The following is a 20,350-nucleotide window of genomic DNA, read 5'->3' on the forward strand; positions in this document are numbered from 1 at the left end:
CTTTAATAGGCCAAGGCCTCTCACTTTCAGTCTTGCTTCTTGCACTTCGCAGAGATGGCATGAGTGGGTTGGGGAATTGAGAGAAGAGGGAGCGGGGGAGAGAGTGTGCAACCTACTTTTCCTTTGTGCTTATCAAGAAATAAACCAAGACAAACAAGCACCTTCCACGAAAAAAAGGATAGCCATTAAACATTTACGCTTTTCTTGCCCCATAATCCTATGCTCCTGCAAGCGGCCTGCCAATTTATTTTCTTAAATCTCTTTGATAATCTTCAGCCCTTTCATGTCAGCAGCTGCAATTTCTATTTTTTCCATCTGGATGCCCAGAGATTTCTCTCTTGTCCTCTACAATGTCTGATATCTCAAAGAAATTCAATGGGGTCTCCATACAATGTAATGATTCAATTTGGACTTGTTTACTTCCCATCTTGGAATGACAGAACTTGATCTTTAAAAATGTATATGACACAATAAATGATGGACTGGTCATTATTTCAGATCGATGCAGTAATTATTGGGTAATGTAAGTACAAGATCTATTCTAATGGGGACTTTCAGATTAAAATAACAACCAGGTCAAAGAATAGTCTATGCGCTGTCCTGGTGTTTATGGGGAATTAATTTCCATCTATGGTGATGTATTCATTTTAAGTACACTGCTCAAAAAAATAAAGGGAACACTTAAACAACACAATGTAACTCCAAGTCAATCACACTTCTGTGAAATTAAACTGTCCACTTAGGAAGCAACACTGATTGACAATAAATCTCACGTGCTGTTGTGCAAATGGAATAGACAAAAGGTGGAAATTATAGGCAATTAGCAAGACACCCCCCAAAAAAGGAGTGATTCTGCAGGTGGTGATCACAGACCACTTCTCAGTTCCTATGCTTCCTGGCTGATGTTTTGGTCACTTTTGAATGCTGGCGGTGCTCTCACTCTAGTGGTAGCATGAGACGGAGTCTACAACCCACACAAGTGGCTCAGGTAGTGCAGTTCATCCAGGATGGCACATCAATGCGAGCTGTGGCAAAAAGGTTTGCTGTGTCTGTCAGCGTAGTGTCCAGAGCATGGAGGCGCTACCAGGAGACAGGCCAGTACATCAGGAGACGTGGAGGAGGCCGTAGGAGGGCAACAACCCAGCAGCAGGACTGCTACCTCCGCCTTTGTGCAAGGAGGTGCACTGCCAGCGCCCTGCAAAATTACCTCCAGCAGGCCACAAATGTGCATGATGGTGTGGGAGTGTTTAGCTGGTGACACTGTCTGTGATTTATTTAGAATTCAAGGCACACTTAACCAGCATGGCTACCACAGCATTCTACAGCAATACGCCATCCCATCTCGTTTGCACTTAGTGTGACTATCATTTGTTTTTCAACAGGACAATGACCCAACACACATCTAGGCTGTGTAAGGGCTACAGTGGTTGCTCAACTACAAGTTTTGAGATTATGCTGCGGGATTTAGAGATAATTTGTGGTTTAGTATGTTACCCTGCGTCACTGCTTCATTGCTCCAGACCACAGCAAGGGGGAGTTAGAGCACTGATTATGCTTTTGAGTCCCAAGGCGCTACTGTGTCTCTAACTGATAATGAATGGGCGACATAAACCAAATAGAAACTGATAATTGTGCACAACTTCAAAACTGAATTTCATTTAACTGAATGATGAGGATGAAGAAGGTGATTCAATTTAGAACAATAGTTTAAGAATTGCTATTCCTCTGTCCTGCACACGCACACCCTGAAAAATACACTTGTTTTGTTGTTTCTACTTGTCAGCATTACTTACTAAAACTTTTGTTACACTAAGGTTTTTATTCTAAGAGAAACAAAAATGTTCAATTATATTCCATTATATTATTAAGATATATCTGTTGACTGAATATAAGCAAGTGATGTCTACTAAATAATCAAGTCGATGGCGCAGTCATATATCCTCACACGACCTCAACCCAATTGAGATGGTTTGGAATGAGTCGGACCACATAGTGAAGGAAAAGCAGTCAACAAGTGCTCAGCATATGTGGGAATTCCTTCAAGACTGTTGGAAAAACATTCCAGGTGTAGCTGGTTGAGGGTATGCCAAGAGTGTGCAAAGCTGTGGCAAAGGGTGGATACTTTGAAGAATTACAAATATAAAATATATTTTGATTCGTTTAACACTTTTTTGGTTACTACATGATTCCATATCTGTTATTTAATATTTTTGATGTCTTCATTTTTATTCTACAATGAAGAAAATAGTAAAAATAAAGAAAACCCCTTGAATGAATAGGTGTCACCAAACGTCCCGGAACCTGATAGTGGTGGTGGTACATTTTATACATCTTACATCCAGAATGTAGCCTAAGTGTTTACAATTGTAGAGCTGTTGTCTTTTTTAATTGATGTTGACATTCAGCATAATAATACGCAATTCGACTACGACGTGGCGCTGTGCTGTTGTGTGTTCTATGTATCGATTTTTGTAGGACCAGAATTATTCATAATCATTTATTAATTTATACATAAAAAAGTATCCGTTTTTCATCTCTGCATATTAAACAAATACATTTTTTTTCTCGTTGTGGGTGACATAGAAGGCGCCGGGTCTGAAAATGTGCTACATTGTTTCAAGCATTTATACAACTGAACTAGAGACTACGCATGTATCAAGTGTCGGTGGGAGGGAGAGAGGAGAAACCTTTGGACATCCAATAAGGGATTGCAAGCGCTGTCGAGGGTGAGGCATAAATATATGAACAAGTGTAATCAAATCCTTTTTTTGTTGCTATCAAAAACGACATTCACTATCGACCGAGCATGAAACCGATACTGAGGCTGTCCATTCGAAGAGACCGAGATTAGCGAGTGATGCGATCTGATATTTCATGACATTCTAGCAGCGGCGTGAGTAGGAAATGCCGCAGCAACCCAGGCCTGTGTGATGAATGAAAACAGCGAATGAATGAAAAGCAAGAGACAATTGTGTAGTTTGTTTGCGTTTTTTTCATGGGTTACCACAGACATGTGTTTGTGTTTAGTTGTTTTTCTTTTTGCAAAACTGTAATGGCAGCATAGGATGGTGGAGACGCGAAACACTTTCGATAGACAGTCAGTCACTATTTGATGACATCAGGGGACATGTTGATGTGCAGTCTGTCCCATGAGGTAACGGTGAAAACATTGCTCTTTGCTGTTCAAATTAAGTCAATAGCAACCTATACAATGACACATGGTAAATACGAAAGATGCTTTGCATTATACTATGGGTGTCCATTATGATTCCAATTCCATAACCTATATAGGATGTAATACAATAGGACAATGGCCTGCTGAAGGAGGCACATACCGCCTCAGTCAAGCAGCATCACACTTGGATGTTGGTTTAACTGGTCATTTTCTAATTGTGTGTGAACGGATGGTTACCTCTTATGCATTTAAATGTACTTTCTACTCTCTCTCTCTCTGTCTGTGTGTGTGTACATTCTTAAACACTTACTGTGTACCTATGATTGTCTGTTGCGTGCCTTTTTTTGTTTGCTGAAATCCATACTTTTGAGTAAAATGTTAATCAAATACAACCACAGCCTGTTTCCTTGTTGAGATCCAATTGGCAGATGTGCATTCGTGCCGAGGTGCCATCTTAGAGCAACAGCAACGAGGAAACAGTCTGCGATTTGTATTTGATTAACGGTTTATCAAAAAGTATGCATTTCAGCAAACAAAGAAAGGAATTCACCGGCAGAGGATATGCATAGGTACACGGTAAGGGTTTAAGAACGAAAAATGTTTATGAGTCAGCGCATGTCGATGAGAGAATCGAAGGAGTCAGAGATTCACTCCTCCGCGGAGGAGTTGAGGTACTTGGCAGGGTGTGTGTGTGTGTGTACGTCCCTATCTTGTGTGGAAGACTAATAGCTGCCCCTCCTTTTTCCAGTGAGCCACCATGACTGCCCTTAGGCAGAGGAAGGGCAGCAAAGGAAGTAAGGAGGCTGGTCCAGAGGTCCTGAACCAGAGGTTCTACCCTTCAGCAGAGCCCCTATCGAGGACTTCAGACGGTTAGTGTCATGCTCAGTATTCATATCAACCTATTGGACCAATCCCTGAGTGACGGCCGCACCGCGTGTTACACAGTAAAAAAAAAAAAACTGCTTTACAGATAGCATATATGTACCTTAACGGTCCCTTTAAACAATACGTAATGGAGTTAACAACGTACAATAGCTTGAAATGTTCGCGGATGGAGCCATCCAATTGGTATTTGGGTGGCTCAACCCATTGGAGCGTTGTCAACAAGGACGGTCACGTGTGTTGTGAAGCAGAGGTTCACTGGTTCGAGCCCTGTATGGGACAGCGACTTGCAGTGATGCCGTTTACAGTGGTGCTTTGACCCGGATTGGCAGATGGGCTCAGCTCAACAGCAGGGGTAGCTCGCTGTGTAGCGAGTTTAGAAGGGGTGAGTGTAGGGATGGGTACTGAAACCCGGTATTAAACGGGGCCCCTTACCGTGTACCTTGGTGTCGATAAGCTCCGACATTATCGCTTCTGCTTTCAGTACTGGAGAAATTTAAGAAAATACATTTCCTGGTTATTATTGCTACATAAACGTTATCTTGCACATTTTATCTCACCAACCGTTTCTAATTTGCAATAAGATTAAGACATTTGTTTGAGGCATTTTCGCTATTCCCAATCCAGAAGAGAGATCTCTCTCACGCGGAGCCTGTCTCTCTCACACGCTACAGCGCACACCAGAAAGACCCTTAATTAGTGACGATGGCGGAGAGAACTACACGTTCAAAAGTGTGGTTCCACTTCACCAGAGTCGATACTGACAATGCTCGTTGCCACAAGTGCGGAAACACGAGCAAACATCTATCGAAAGTGCATCGTGTACAGGCAGAGAAATGCACAGTTTTTGTTAAAGTTGCAGCTACAATGAACTAAACCACTCCTCCCTCTAATACTGCTGGTCCAAGCCAAAGACAAGCCCAAAGCCCCTTCACGCTGGCAGCTAGTGGGAGGATGCCTGAGGAGAGGGTGAATGAGTGCCACCGAGCCGTGATCAAGTTCATAGTGAAAGGCCTTACTTCCCTTTGCAACAGTGGAGTCCAAGGGCTTTAGGTAACAGGCAGTCAGTATATATTGAGTTGTATTTATTTTTAGGATATAGTAGTATAAAAGGGTTGTATGTTAGTCCCATCACTCCACAATACAATACACAACAACACAATAATTCAACACATGAAAACGCTCTTTTTACTGTAAAGAGATGAGCAAGGCACTCAACCCCAAATGTACCCCTCCCTCCAGTAGTTACCTCAGTGACACATTTAATTCCTACCTGGTATGAGCTGAAGGATGTGCCAAAGCTGGCCATCACATCATACGGGTGGACCAGCCTCTGTCAGAACCACTATCTCACTGTTACAGTGCACTACACAAGCCGGGGCAGTGTAAAACAAAAGGTCCTCCCCTAGAGTGCATTGTACAAATTGCAAACTGGTGAAGTAGTGACAGAGGAGATCTCAGACATTCTGGAAGAGTTTGTGATCGAGCCAAGCAAGATTGACGCTTTGGCTGTTGATAATGGTGGCAATATGGATGTTGCCATCAAGAGGCTACACTTCCTAAAAATAGGATGCTTTGCACACACATTGAATCTGGCAGCGCAGAAAATCTACAAAGTGACTTCCATTGATAAATGGGCAGCCCGAATCAGAGCAGTGGTTGTGTGGTTCAAGAGATCCTCGATGTCCCAAACAGTCTTGAAGGAAAAGCAGCAGCTCCTTGGTAAGAAGCCAGTTCAATCTATTAGAAGTATTATTTTGAAATTCCCACATTTAACAATTTAATTCAATATTCAAGTGTGCGGTAATGAAATGTTTGTTGTTGTTTCAGACCTTCCGCAGCACTCACTCATCCCAGATGTCAAGACCAGATGGAACTCGCTCTAATGATAGAGAGATTCATGGAGCCGTATCCAGCGATACAAGCAGCAGCCTTGGACCCACGACTGCGAAAAGCAATGACCAAGGACAACCGTCTGAAGGACGAGGACTTCCATAAGGCTGAGGAGTTTGTCCAGCTCATGAGAATCCTCTATACATCCACACTGTGGGTGTCATGTGAAAAGAATGCCACCTGTGGACAGATCATACCCATCCTCCAAAAACTGGAAGAGCACTTCACTGTGAATCAGGAAGATACAACGTTTGTGGCAACCATCAAAGAGAAGGTGTGGGAGAACCTCTCTGAGCGCTATCAGGATGAGGATATTCAAGCTTTCCTGCATGAGGCCACAGCAATGGACCCCAGATTTAAAGGGAGGCCGGTGAGTGACGCCACCTGGGACAGGCTGAGGAAGGCAACTGTTAAGGCCAATGTGACAGGAGCAACACCAGGGCTGTCAGAGGAGCCGGAGCAGACACACAGAGCACCTGCAACAGGAGGAGGAGTGAAGGAGAGGAAATGGAGGAGACAGTCCCTCCATTGTACAAAACAAGGAGTGCCTTGGAGGAGCTGTTCTCACAGGAGGACAGGGAGTTGAGGTTGACGATCCAACAGGACACCTCGTCCCTCAACCTCAGCGAGCGTGTTGACCTAGAGGTCGAGCTCTACAAAGGCCTACCTCCCGTCCCTATGGCTGAAGATCCTGTGATGTGGTGGTGGGAGAAGAGGGCTACTCTGTCCCTCCTCACAAACATTGCAACAAGCTACCTCTGTGCTCAAGCCTCCTCCACCCCTAGCGAGAGGGTATTTTCGACTGCAGGGAACACAATGAGCCAGGAGAGGTCCCGACTTCTGCCAGAGAAGGCAAATATGTTGATCTTTCTCCAGAAGAACTGCTAAGAACTGTTAGTCCTTTTGTAGCCTACCTGCACGCCCCACCCGTGTTGCTCTAAACCACTGTATTTTCTTTTGCAGGAAAATATTCTTTATCTAATTTGTTTTACATTTCCATCATCACAACATTAGTCTATAATAGTGATAAGTTTAAAACATTGCTGTTTCTTTTGCTGTAAATCATTTTTTCTTATTTTACATTTCATAAAATAAAGCAAAGCAATGTTAATTCTGTTCTTAATTAGTTTCGTTTTTTTTCGGAAGAAATATCAAAAATACCCAGAATACCGTTAAAGTACCGGATCGATAAGCGGTATCGGTAAGAGTAGTAATACCGTTAAAATCTTAACGATACCCATCCCTCAATGAGTGTAATGGAGTTCAGAATGTACCGGAAACTCACTCTACAGCTAGCTTGGAATGTTGCGGATGGAGCCATCCAATTGGTACCTTTTTAGGGGGCTCAACCCATTTGAATGTTGTCAAGGAGGGTGGTCACGTGTTGCGTAGCAGAGGATCACTGGTTCGAACCCAGTATGGGCAGTCGGACAGCGGAGGAAGCTAAGCTGTTAGCAGCACAAATACACACTAGCGATACACATAATATAGAAATGAGGACGTGACCATTTGCTTTTGTTTTCTTATATCCCATACATAACTTTATTGCAGAAATACAATCTGGCCATTTGATATCATCGTTTCTCTATGTTGAATGCATGCTTGATAGTTTACGTTGTAACAGTCACTTGTATATTTAACTCCATCTAACTTTCATTGAACCATTTATCAGCAAACAGTAAAAGTTCTGTATAATGTCTTGTTTACTGCCGTGTCTCTAGTCACCGGCACCATGTCTGCGCGGCATGAAGTATGTTTCTGGAGGGGCGTTGGGAAATGCCACCTCTCTATTCACCGCAGAGGAACTATTCTTTCCTTGACGTGTTAAAATAGCAAAGTACCTTTTCATTCATATTTTTTTTTTTTTGCGTACTGCTAACGCTAAAATAACTATATTTATTTAAAATCGGATCAGTACATTCCCACTTTATATCACGATGATGTGTATTTAAAATGAATGGTGCTGACCACTCCCCATACATTCTCTCTGTCAAACCGCTTCTTTTCAGGTGACGTATGTACGTTCTGTTCCTGCACCTTAGATCTGTGTATTTTTTTAAGTTGAGACTTTAGGACAGTCTGTTTTTCATTTCAATTAATTAATCAATTTTGTCTTTATTTAAGCGCTTTGGTTTATTTTCTCTAGTCATAATTTGTATTTTGCAAATTTGGTAAATAAAACCCCCCCCCAAAAATTTGCACCCTATCTCAGTATCTCTTGTTGCCTCCTTGGTCATCCCTAACATCCTGTTAGGCATGGTGTCACATTGGTCAACGTAAGATGCCTATAGTTGCCTCATAATGCATACATACGAGAACCTTGTTAAGCCAAAGATGTATAGGCTATCAATGGAGACATGTAATATTGTTTTGTGTTATGTTGTTCTCTCTTCAGGCGTATGGACATGGAGGACAGTGCTATGGGTTGCCATAGGTTGGATTGTGGGCATTAGTCTTGGCATGCTGTGCTGCATCTACGTGGCTACGCTCCATGAAAATGACCTGTGGTTTTCCAACATCAAGGTGAGAATCCCCCCAAAGATGGCCTCCCTGTATCACCATTGTTACTTGACTGTCCTGCGATCCACCCCTCGTCAAGTTCACATGTAGGAATCATATAGTCAAGTTGTTGGCAATAATGAATAGGGTTTAGAAAGGAAGACATCTTGATTTAAGTGTAACTTCTATGCCATATCATGAGTTATGACCTATTTCCTTTGTTGGATTTCCTGATGTCATAAACACCTCAAGGTGAAACAGACGGATTTGTTCTCCACGTCTTTCTAGTCAGATTGTTTTTCAGCCCTTTTATATCCAAAGTCCTGAAATTCAAGCCAGCGGTTGTTACCAGATCCACCCTGAGCCTTCCAGGACAGTATAAAAGAACATGTGATTCTGCCCAAATATATTATGTCATGTTCAGTCTGACGTGAAGTGCCTTTCCTGTGGTCTGGGACGTCATTAAATGGACCACATTTTGAGCTTCTTGTTCAGGCCTCCCTCCTCAATAATTCCCGAGTGTTGATTTTGTCAGGAGCAGTGGTAGTCGACAGGTTTTTTTTCCCCTCACGGCGCTGGGTTTTCTCTTTGAGAGTCCAGGTGTATACCTCCCACACAAATGCACAGCACAACTCGGCCCACTCATCCACGCTGTGAATCATTTGCTAGTGTGTCATGGAAATCAAAGCGCACACCTAATTGAGCTAACCTGCATGGATGCACATTTTTGATTTTATTCTGTTTCTTTGTCTTTGTGTTGTTTTCCCCCCTTCTCTGCCTCTGTCTCTCTGTGAACGTAGAGAAGGTAGACAGATGTTCTCATTTATAATAAATGCGGGTAACTTTACAGAGCTGGCAGCAGCGACTCCCCTGTATTCAAACTCCATGTGTTTATTTAACACAGTGTTCGAGAGGATGACATCACTGCACATTGTGAGCCTAGCAGTTTCCCAGAAAAGTGTGTGTGTGTGTAAAGCCTGATGCCTGTTAATGCTATTCTAGTCGTGGCTTTCTAAGAGATATTAAATCCACACTGTGGAAAAAGCAACAACACTGAACAGCCTAGACGACAGTGGTATCCTATGACTACCGGTACTACCTTATATGATTCATGCTTTGTTCTGGCTTTGGGTATAGATGACCATGACTGGAATAAGCAATGCTCTCCTTATGTTTCTTCAGCTATCCTCAGGAACAATGTCTCTTGCCTGAATCAAGTGGGGACTAAGTGCAGTAAAACATGCAGAATATTAAAGTCCTTGTCTTGGAGTCAGTGGTGATTTGTTTGTTGCAGTTAATCTATTGTGACTTGAGGGCTGCATGGGAGAATGCCAGTCATGTCTGCTTTGTTTTGGGAGTCTGCTTGTTTTGAAAGAGACCGAATTGAATGATTCCATATTGTTTTTAAGCACCGTCCGCATGTTGGGTGGGTTTTGGCTCAGCGTTGACTGAATGTTACGGTAGCGTTTCTGAAAGGTAGGCATGTCTCTTAGTTATTTCCTATAGGACATCGCTGTTCACAGAGAAGCAGCTGCGTCCGGGCCTACTAAATTCATCACGTGTTAAGTCACGTCCATGACAGTTATAGCACCTACCGAAGCTTATTTCTGGCCACTTCTCACTCCACTTTTTAGAAATATTTAAGCGGTCTGACAAACGGTTTTCCAAACGATGTTCCAGGCTTTTTGTCTTTGTCTTTTTCCTTTCTCTCTGTTTTTTTTAATAGATGTGCCGAGAGGTCACCAGTTGTGGTTGTGAGTTGATTCGCCTTCCCTGTCCGGCGATTTCAGTTGTCTTCCAGAACACAGACCGAGCTGGTCCCTGTTTGCTTCAGATTGTTTTGCTTTTAAAGCCTTTTTTTAATGGCCTTGTAAAACGAATGTGATTGCTTTCTGTTCTTTTTTTCATCAACTGGTTATTAGACAGAGATTGGGCAGTTTTAAAAGAGCGACTGGGGAAACAGAAACCGAGTGAGTGGCCAGCTTTTTTCCCCCAGACTGTTTGCTGGATGATGAGAGGAGTGAGCTTGGAAGTAAGCCTTGGTCACATGGAGAGGTTCTAATCATGACTCCACCTGGGTACTTTCTCATCAGCGGGTGACTGCTGGATGTTAGAGGCAAGACGCGCATGAGCAACCCTGCATCCAGACATGGAAATACGCAAGAGAGAACTGAGCAAGCTGGAGAGTTACTGGGACATCTCTCGTTATGATATGTCTGCTGAAAGATGTGGTGGAGCAAGAGGGGGTTTAAGGGTCAGTGAAAGGGAAGACTCTGGGAGAGATTCCCAGAATTGGTACCGTCTGAGCATTCCACCTCTGTGGCCTTGGCAGACTGTTGTCATAGCAGCAGGGTTGGTCTTGGCTGTGCTAACTGGGCTGGCTCATGCCTGGTGTGTTTACTCCATACATGAGAACCTTCTGTGGTTCTCTCACCTCAAGGTAAGCTGTGCTCTGCTAATGTCATCAATCAAATCAAATGTATTGGTCACATACACGTGTTTAGCAAATGTTATTGCTGGTGTAGCGAAATGCTTGTGCTTCTAGCTCCGACAGACAAGTAATATCTAACAGTTTCACAACATATTCCAAAAAACACGTACATCTAAGTAAGGAATGGATGAAGAATATGTACATATATGTCCGAGCAGCACTGGACTAAGATACATTGGCAAAGTATAGAATACAGTATATAAATATGAGATGGGTGATGCAATATTTAAACACAATTAAAATGACTAAGATACTGTAGAATAGTATAGAGTACAGTTTACACATATGTGATGAGTAATGCAAGATACGGAAACATTAAAGTGGCTAGTATTTCATTTCCTTAAAGTGGCCAGTGGTTCCTAATCTGTCTATAGGTAGCCGCTTCTGATGTGCTAGTGATGGCTGTTTAGCAGTCTGATGGCCTTGAGATAGAAGCTGTTTCTCAGTCTCTAGGTCCCAGCTTTGATGCACCTGTACTGACCTCGCCTTCTGGATGATAGCGAGGTGAACAGGCAGTGGCTTGGGTGGTTGATGTCCTTGATGATCTTTTTGGCCTTCCTATGGCATCGGGTGCTGTAGGTGTCCTGGAGGGCGGGAAGTTTACCCCCGGTAATGCGTTGTGCAGACCACACCACCCTCTGGAGAGCTTTGCGATTGTGGGCGGTGCAGTTACCGTACCAGGCGGTGATACAGCCCGACAGGATGCTCTCAATTGTGCATATGTAAAAGTTTGTGTGGGTTTTAGGTGTTAAGCCAAATTTCTTTAGCCTCCTGAGGTTGAAGAGGCGCTGTTGCACCTTCTTCACCACACTGTCTGTGTGGGTGAACCATTTCAGATTGTCAGTGTTGTGTACGCAGAGGAACTTGAAGCTTTCCACCTTCTCCACTGTGGTCCCATCGATGTGGATAGGGGGGTGATCCCTCTGCTGTTTCTTGAAGTCCACGATCATCTCCTTAGTTTTGTTGAGGTTATTTTCATGGCACCAGACTCCCAGAGCCCTCACCTCCTCCCTGTAGGCTGTCTCATCATTGTTGGTAATTAAGCCTACTACTGTTGTCATCTGCAAACTTGATGATTGAGTTGGAGGCGTGCTTGGCCACACAGTCATGGGTGAACAGGGAGTACAGGAGGGAGCACGAGTGTTAAGGATCAGTGAAGAGAAGGTGTTGTTTCCTACCTTCAACACCTGGGGGCGACCCATCAGGAAGTCCAGGACCCAGTTGCACAGGGCGGGGTTCAGACCCAGGGCCTCTAGATTGATGATGAGCTTGGAGGGTACTATGGTGTTAAATGCTGAGCTATTGTCAATGAACAGCATTCTTACGTAGGTATACCTTTTGTCGAGATGGGACAGGGCAGTGTGCAGTGTGGTGACGATTGCATTGTCTGTGGATCTATTGGGGCGGTAAGCAAATTGAAGTGGGTCTAGGGTGGCAGGTGATATGATCCTTGACTTGTCTCTCAAAGTACTTTATGATGACATAGGTGAGTGCTATGGGCCGATAGTCATTTAGTTAAATTACCTTTGCTTTCTTAGGTACGGGGACAATGTTGGCCATCTTGAAGCATGTGGGAACAACAGACTGGGATAGGGAGAGATTGAATATATCTGTAAACACACCAGTCAGCTGGTCTGCGCATGCTTTGAGGACGCGGCTAGGGATACCATCTGGGCCGGCAGCCTTGCGAGGGTTAACACGCTTAAACGTCTTACTCATATCGGCCACGGAGAAAGAGAGCCCAGAGTCCTTGATAGCCGGCAGCGTCGGTGGCACAGTATAAACCTCAAAGCGAGCAAAGGTGGTGCTCAGCCTGTCCGGAAGCAAGACGTCGTTGTCCGCAACGTGGCTGGTTTTCCTTTTAGAATCCGCGATTGTCTGTAGACCTTGCCACATAGGTCTCGTGTCTGACCCATTGAACTGGGACTCAACTTTGTCCCTATACCGATGTTTAGCCTGCCTGATTGCTTTGCGGAGGGAATAACTACACTGTTTGTATTCTTCCATATTCCCAGTCTTCTTGCCCTGGTTAAATGCGGTGGTTCGCGCTTTCAGTTTTGCGCGAATGCTCCCATCTACCCATGCTTTCAGGGAGCCCGGTACACCTCTTTTGTATAATGGGATGATGTTGCCTTTTCTGAAAAGTACTTGCAATACAGGTTAACATTCTTTAAAATATTCAACTTGTGAATTAACAGCAATTGGGGAGATAATCTTGGTTAACCCAGAACTAAAATCCTGTGTAATGTGTTTAGATGCTCGATTTGGTCAGATGCTCGACAACGGTACCATTTATTTAAGTGATAATGCCAGTGAAGCCGGTGCTTGGAAGATATATTTGCATGGGTTGTTGTTAGGCCCGAGAAAAGTTGAGGGCTGGAAAACTGTGCCAATATATCCTCCACCGGCTTCAAGGGCATTATCACTTTTATACAATGGGTTACCAACATATTCAAATAATGATTTACATATTTTAATTTAACACTTTTTTTATTAATTTATTCTTAATGTTTCATCCTTCCACAAGATAGAGTCCCAACACAAATCTAGGGTTGCTATTCAAGCCGGCTGGTCGTTTGTTCTATTGTTCGGTTGCCATACCAGCTGGCAACGTTCTTATCCCTTGCTTGCTAGCTAGCTAGCTAGCCAATTACGGCTAATTTACAGTCGTGTCAAACAGTGTAGCCAGAATAACAGCAAAGTAGCTGCATTTGCGTTTGTTTTAGCAGTTTTCTTGTGACATTTATTTGGATTTGTCCATAATGAGATAATGATGCTTGATTTTGCCTGGCATAGAAGATGTGCTCTCTCGTCAAGACACTGTTGTTCAGAGGAGTTAGCCAACAACACAGCTAACACAATCACTTCAAACTGAAGCTGGAAAGACAACAAACTAGCTGCATTTTGTTTTAGCTGCTTTCTATTGATATGTATTTGTATATATCCATAATCATGCTGCTGATTCATGATTTTTACTGGCTGAAAAAAGCTGCATGCCTGTCCTTTATTTATATCATTTAACCTCTATTTAACTAGGCTGTCTCGTCTGTCTCATCCCGACTCCTGACACTTTCATTACTATGTGACAGCTGGAGATCAAATTTGAATATTGAAACAATGTTGCAAATGTTAGAGAGACAGCAAGGTTTATTCAAATCTCTACTGTTGAAAACTAAATGTTAGTCTAAAAGAAATGTGAGATAATGTCTTGATATGTTTTATAGTGGAGATCAAGTTTATAAATTGCCTGGCTGGGCTGATGAGACAGTGGATTGTGCAGTTAGATGCAACAGAGTAAATGGGCTTTTTAACGTCATTCAGGATTAGACCCACCCGTTGTATAAATGTAGGTAATCTGTCCACGAGAGATTATTGAGAAGATAGCAGGGGTTGTATTGTGGTTACATTTAAAAAAAAATATATTCTATAATGAAGTTATAAAGAGATGTAATCTCATTTATGTTTTTCCCAGGTGCAGCCATTTGCAGGCTTCCTACTCTGTCATTTCCCACACGACGTCAGTAATGTTGCGTATCCAGCACAATGTCTCAGGGGGGGAGGACGTTATATTTCACTGTCCCATTCTTAACCACGCATTTTTTATGCACCCGTCTATTATAATCAACATGTTTAAGGCTCAGACAGTGTTAACGGCTGTGCATGCATGAAACATTTTTTCTGTGAAGTTTTTCCATGTACAGTGCATTCAGAAAGTATTCAGACCCCTTAACTTTTTCCACATTTTTGTTACGTTATAGCCTTATTCCAAAATGTATTAAATTATTTATATGTTCTCATCAATCTACACACAATACCCCATAATATAAAAGCAAAAACAGGTTTTTAGAAATGTTTGCAAATTTATTTGAAATAAAAAAACAGAAATACCTTATTCACATAAGTATTCAGACCCTTTGCTATGAGACTCGAAATGGAGCTTAGGTGCATCTTGTTTCCATTGATCATCCTTGAGATGTTTTATCCAACTTGATTGGAGTCCACCGGTGGTAAATTCAATTGATTGGACATGATTTGGAAAGGCACACACCTGTCTATATAAGGTTCCACAGTTGACAATGCATGTCAGAGGAAAAATCAAGCCATGAGATCGAAGGAATTGTCTGTCGAGCTCCGAGACATGATTGTGTCGAGGCACAGATCTGAGGAAGGGTACCAAAACATTTCATCTGCAATGAAGGTCCCCAAGAACACGGTGGCCTCCTCCAGAAGTTTGGAACCACCAACTCTTCCTGAAGCTAGTCAAACTGAGCAATCGGGGAGAAGGGCTTTGGGGGATGTTTTTCAGTGGCAGGAACTGGGAGACTAGTCAGGATCAAGGAAAAGATGAATCGAGCCAAGTACAGAGAGTTCCTTGATGAAAACCTGCTCTAGAGCATTCAGGACCTCAGACTGGGGCGAAGGTTCACCTTCCAACAGGACAACGACCATTAGCATACAGCCAAGAAAACACAGGAGTGGCTTCGGGACAAGTCTCTGAATGTTCTTGAGTGGTCCAGCTAGAGGCCAAACTTGAACCCAATCTAACATCTCTGGAGAGACCTGAAAATAGCTGTGCAGCGACGGTCCCCATCCAACCTGACAGAGCTTGAGAGGATCTGCAGAGAGGAATGGGAGAAACTCTCCAAATACAGTTGTCAAGCTTGTAGCGTCATACCCAATAATCGCTGCCGAAGGTGCTTCAACAAAGTACTGAGTAAAGGGTCTGAATACTTATGTAAATGTGATATTTCAGTTTAAAAAATGTATACATTTGCAAAAAATTGTGGGGTGTTGTGTGTAGATTGAGGGGGGGGGAACTATTTAATCCATTTTAGAATAAGCATACCACTGCTGGCTTGCTTCTGAAGCTAAGCAGGGTTGGTCCTGGTCAGTCCCTGGATGGGAGACCAGATGCTGCTGGAAGTGGTGTTGGAGGGCCAGTAGGAGGCACTCTTTCCTCTGGTCTAAAAAAAAAATATCCCAATGCCCCAGGGCAGTGATTGGGGACACTGCCCTGTGTAGGGTGCCGTCTTTCGGATGGGACGTTAAACGGGTGTCCTGACTCTCTGAGGTCATTAAAGATCCCATGGCACTTATCGTAAGAGTAGGGGTGTTAACCCCAGTGTCCTGGCTAAATTCCCAATCTGGCCCTCAAACCATCATGGTCACCTAATAATCCCCAGTTTACAATTGGCTCATTCATCCCCCTCCTCTCCCCTGTAACTATTCCCCAGGTCGTTGCTGCAAATGAGAACGTGTTCTCAGTCAACTTACCTGGTAAAATAACGGTAAAATAAATAAATAATAAGGCTGTAACGTAACAAAATGTGGAAAAAGTCAATGGGTCTGAGTACTTTATGAATGCACTGTACATGTTGTTCATATGGAGAACTCATCTTTGGTTTCTGTGTTGTTTTTATGTTTTGTAAATGTATTTTCATCTCTACTTATATTTCAGGAAGTTGAGCGTGAAATCTCCTTTCGGACCGAATGTGGCCTGTACTACTCGTACTATAAACAGATGTTGAGAGCTCCCTCCATACAGCAAGGTATGGTACAATGACAGTTAATCACAGTAGATATAGGCTAACCGCCCCTACTCCCACAATCCCCTCAGGTTATTCTACTAGTCATCTCGGGAAAGAGCACAGAGGCTACTGAGAATCATAACCTTTTATGGTCACAAGTGCTCTTTCAGAACTCAATGCCCTGGAAATGAGCCCATTCACTTTTAAAACATTTCCTTCTCTTGTAAACTCTGGACAGTCATCTTTTCGGCCCCTCTATAAAATAAATGTATTTTAATTATGCAGCATTTGCCAAAAGAGAGGTCCTTAAATAGCGAGACAGAGGGCATTGGCATACCTCTCGGTCCACTTGTCTGTCTGGTCGGGTCCCTTCATCATTATGTAACGAGGGAGGTATTTGACCAATGGCTTGTTATGTAACCATGGTAATAAAGCTAGTTAAAAGGGAGACAATGAAGAAGAAAAAAACTATGGCATTGTAAGTGACCTGTGTCATACTTTATCTTTTAACAGGACCTCTCAGGATGGGGGGGTGTTGTATTTATGCATGGATATAGAGCAGTCATTTTGCCTGGCTCTAATCAAGGGCCTGGAGCGAAACCTCAGATCTTTGTTGCTATTTTCGAGGTACTGTTTGCTCATACCAAACGTAATTCAATAACGCTCTTGCCCAGCAGACTGGAAACATGATCACACTTTGTTTACATGATTCCATCTGCCCAAGTTAGAGTGATCCTATCCCGGCATCATAACTCGGCAGAGTTAATATGAGATCCGAGTGATGCGTCACCGTTTTTTAGTATCTCACACCCCATAACTCTGGAGAAGTTAGTCTGTTTAGTTTGAATGAGTTGCTGTATTAGTCTATATACTGAAAGTGGACCAGTCACAGAAAGTTTAAAGTAAGTGTCCAGTGAAAATCTCACTTTTTAAAAGTTAAGGATTGTAAAAAAATTAAAACAACTTGCTATTTCCTCATAAAGGATGATGACATCCTCCTGAGGAGGATGAGCTGGCCAATCAGTTGTCTATTCGCATTAATATTTTTAATGAGCGGTTACTCGCCTACACAATAGAGTAGTGAGGAAGAGGAGGAGCTCTGCTGGCCATTCGTGTCTGGGAGTAATTTAGCCATTGATTGTAGCCATTGGCAATTTTCTCTAGTTTTCTCGTGTCAATTAACTTTTTACATTCCTGGATTACTCATTATACCAATAAAGTTAGATTTACTCAACAAATACGATAGTCAGTTTAAAAAAGGTTAAGGGTGCAAGACTGTGTACACATCTGGCTGTGTTGGCAAAATCACTACATATCCCATCGAGCCAATCAGAGAGCCCATTGTCACAGTTCCACGACCAGTCAGAAACATCCAGCTAACCCTATGCCAATGATGCCAGTGGATTTCAAAACTGAACTTGGATCCGTGTTAAGTAGCAATGATATCCTTCGCCACCATTGTCTTACAACACGACAGATCGCGCGATCCCAGTCAACAAAACAATAAATAATTTTCAAGTTTCTTTCCAGTGAATTTCTTAGTTACGTGATTGTACGTATAACTAGCTAAGAAGTTTTGAAGTTGAGGGTGCAGTATTTATGAAGTTTGGCAATGAGGACGAAAACTAGTAGCGTAATTCAGCTAGTTTAGCCGGGGAAAACGAGCTCGGGGCAGGATATACTGTAGCTGGGTGCCCATGTGCACTAGGCTAATTCAGGGCACAGATTGTATTTTTTAAGCCATTATATCAGGAAAAAAGTTTGAACAATTCAGAGACTGAAACGAATACATCAGATGACAAATATTTAACTGGAGCGAATCGATACACAATCCCGAAATCAGCTGTGACTGTCAATAGTAAAACAATGCTTAAAATGACGTTTGATTGAACCTGAATCTCGAAAATGAATGGTGAGGTCGATTCCGGACACGTTGGGCTTCTCCTCCTCACCACTCTGTTCTGTTGTTGTCCACCTAAACCATTCCAACACAGAAAAAACTGCCCTTTAACATACATGATTACCAGTTTTTGGAAGGAGACCTATTTCAATTATATTGTAATTAATTATAGGTCATAATTCATAGAAATCTGGAAACATGGGACAGTTAGTTTAAGAAAGAACCTTATTTCTGTCTGCATGTGATCAGGTCTTTCAGAGCTCATCAATGATAATGCCACTGAATCCAAGAGAACCATCAACCTCCTGCGACGCATGAACATCTATCAGGAGGTGTTCCTAGGTGTTCTCTATAGGATTCTACCCATACAGGTAATACAGAGAGCACACATCTACTAACATGCCATTTCAAATAGTAATGGAGATGATCGATGAGATGATTGGTTATTATTTCATGGTTTGTGTGTTTGTTTCAGGCCTACCTGGAGCCAGTGTATTTCTATATCTACACAGTGTTTTCCCTCCAAGCGGTGTATGTCATAGCCCTATTCATCACCAGCTGGCTGCTCAGTGGTTCCTGGCTAGCAGGGGCTCTCACTGGAGTCTGGTACATCCTCAACAGGTATACATCTCACCATGCACACCCAACTAATGATTCATTGTAAGGCTATACGTATTGGCCTGGTCCCAGATCTGTTGGTGCCTACTTCATTGTCAAGCTAAACATGACACAAGTCCATAAGGACTTGGCAAGAGAGCAGAAGCAGACTGGCATACAGTTTATACAGTTATAGCTACTGGACAAACTTGATGACCTACTGCAAGCTGTCACAAGTCCAATCCTAAAATGCCCCCTTCGACCTGAGATCTGAATGGACATTTAAATGCTGGTGGTCTGAGTGTTCCATGTGTGTGATTGTGTTCCAGAGTGGACACAACGCGGGTGGAGTTCACCATCTCTCTCAGGGAGAACTGGTCCCTGCCCTTCTTCGCTCTCCAGATAGCTGCCATCACTTGCTACCTGAGGCCTCACCTCAAACCCATCCAGCAGGTAGACACTCACCTAGCAGAGGACACCATCATCTCCTCTGTTCTCTACACGCATACCATTAGACCGGAATAGGAGAATGAAGAGAACGTCTGTGGAAATAGACAATGAATCACTATCAAATGAAGTATCTTATCTTAGAAGTTGTTTTGAGGTCAAGTGGCTGATTTTATAATGGGATCTGTGTTCTTCTGTCCACTCCTTTCCTGTGAGCAGAAGGTGGTGTTGTGGCTGATGTTCCTGGCCACGTTGTGTTTCTGCCTCACCTGGCAGTTTAATCAGTTCATCCTGCTGGTTCAGGCTCTCATCATCTTCACCCTGGACTGTCTGGACCTCATCTCCACAGAACAGGTCTGCGACATCATTCCTCTCTCATCATGCACGTTACCATCACAGCATTCAGCCAAATATATGTTGCGTTATTTTGTTCCTTGGAGATTCAATCCATCACAGATTTAAGGACCTGTGCATGATATTAGAGAGATCACGTTCGCTGTGGGTGGCAGCTCAAGCAATCAGGATTGAGGGTTAGAGTTGAGCCGGGATCTGCACATGAAGCTAGGTTCAGGGTTTTGGTTCAAATACAATTGTATTTGTCACATGCGCCAAATACCACAGGCGTAGACTTTTCTGTGAAATGCTTATTTGTGAGGCCTTTCCCTACAGTGCAGAGCAATAGTATATTCAAGGAGTACTGGTACCGAGTCAATGTGCAGGGGTACGAGGTAATTGAGGTAATATGTACATGTAGATAAGGGACTAGGCTATCAGGATAGATCAAAAAACATAGTAGCAGCAAGGGTATGCGAAAGTGTGTCTGTCTGTGAGTGTGTCGTCAATATGTGTGAGCGTATGTAGTGTGTGTGTGTTGGAGTGTCAGTGTGGGTAGAGTCCATTGAGTGCGCATAGAGACTGTGCAAGCGACACAGTGCCCC

The 20,350-nt window shown here is 43.0% G+C and overlaps 1 protein-coding gene across 3 annotated transcripts in view; it reads left to right on the plus strand.

Annotated features, from left to right (window-relative positions):
* The first annotated feature begins 2,463 nt into the window (after nucleotides 1–2,463).
* Nucleotides 2,464–20,350, plus strand: part of LOC129854047 (probable C-mannosyltransferase DPY19L3) — a 43,877-nt gene continuing 25,990 nt past the window's right edge. Inside the window, exons 1-8 of one of the 3 annotated variants that reach the window (XM_055920670.1) lie at nucleotides 2,464–2,726; nucleotides 3,924–4,044; nucleotides 8,346–8,473; nucleotides 16,399–16,489; nucleotides 18,618–18,739; nucleotides 18,844–18,989; nucleotides 19,295–19,418; nucleotides 19,632–19,766. In XM_055920670.1, coding sequence (XP_055776645.1) covers nucleotides 3,933–4,044; nucleotides 8,346–8,473; nucleotides 16,399–16,489; nucleotides 18,618–18,739; nucleotides 18,844–18,989; nucleotides 19,295–19,418; nucleotides 19,632–19,766 — 858 coding nt within the window. In that variant the 5' untranslated portion in view covers nucleotides 2,464–2,726; nucleotides 3,924–3,932. The other 2 variants (XM_055920671.1, XM_055920672.1) reach the window with 2 other exon arrangements.

Source organism: Salvelinus fontinalis, chromosome 4 (genome assembly GCF_029448725.1).
Source record: "Salvelinus fontinalis isolate EN_2023a chromosome 4, ASM2944872v1, whole genome shotgun sequence".
Taxonomy (NCBI): Eukaryota; Metazoa; Chordata; class Actinopteri; order Salmoniformes; family Salmonidae; genus Salvelinus; species Salvelinus fontinalis.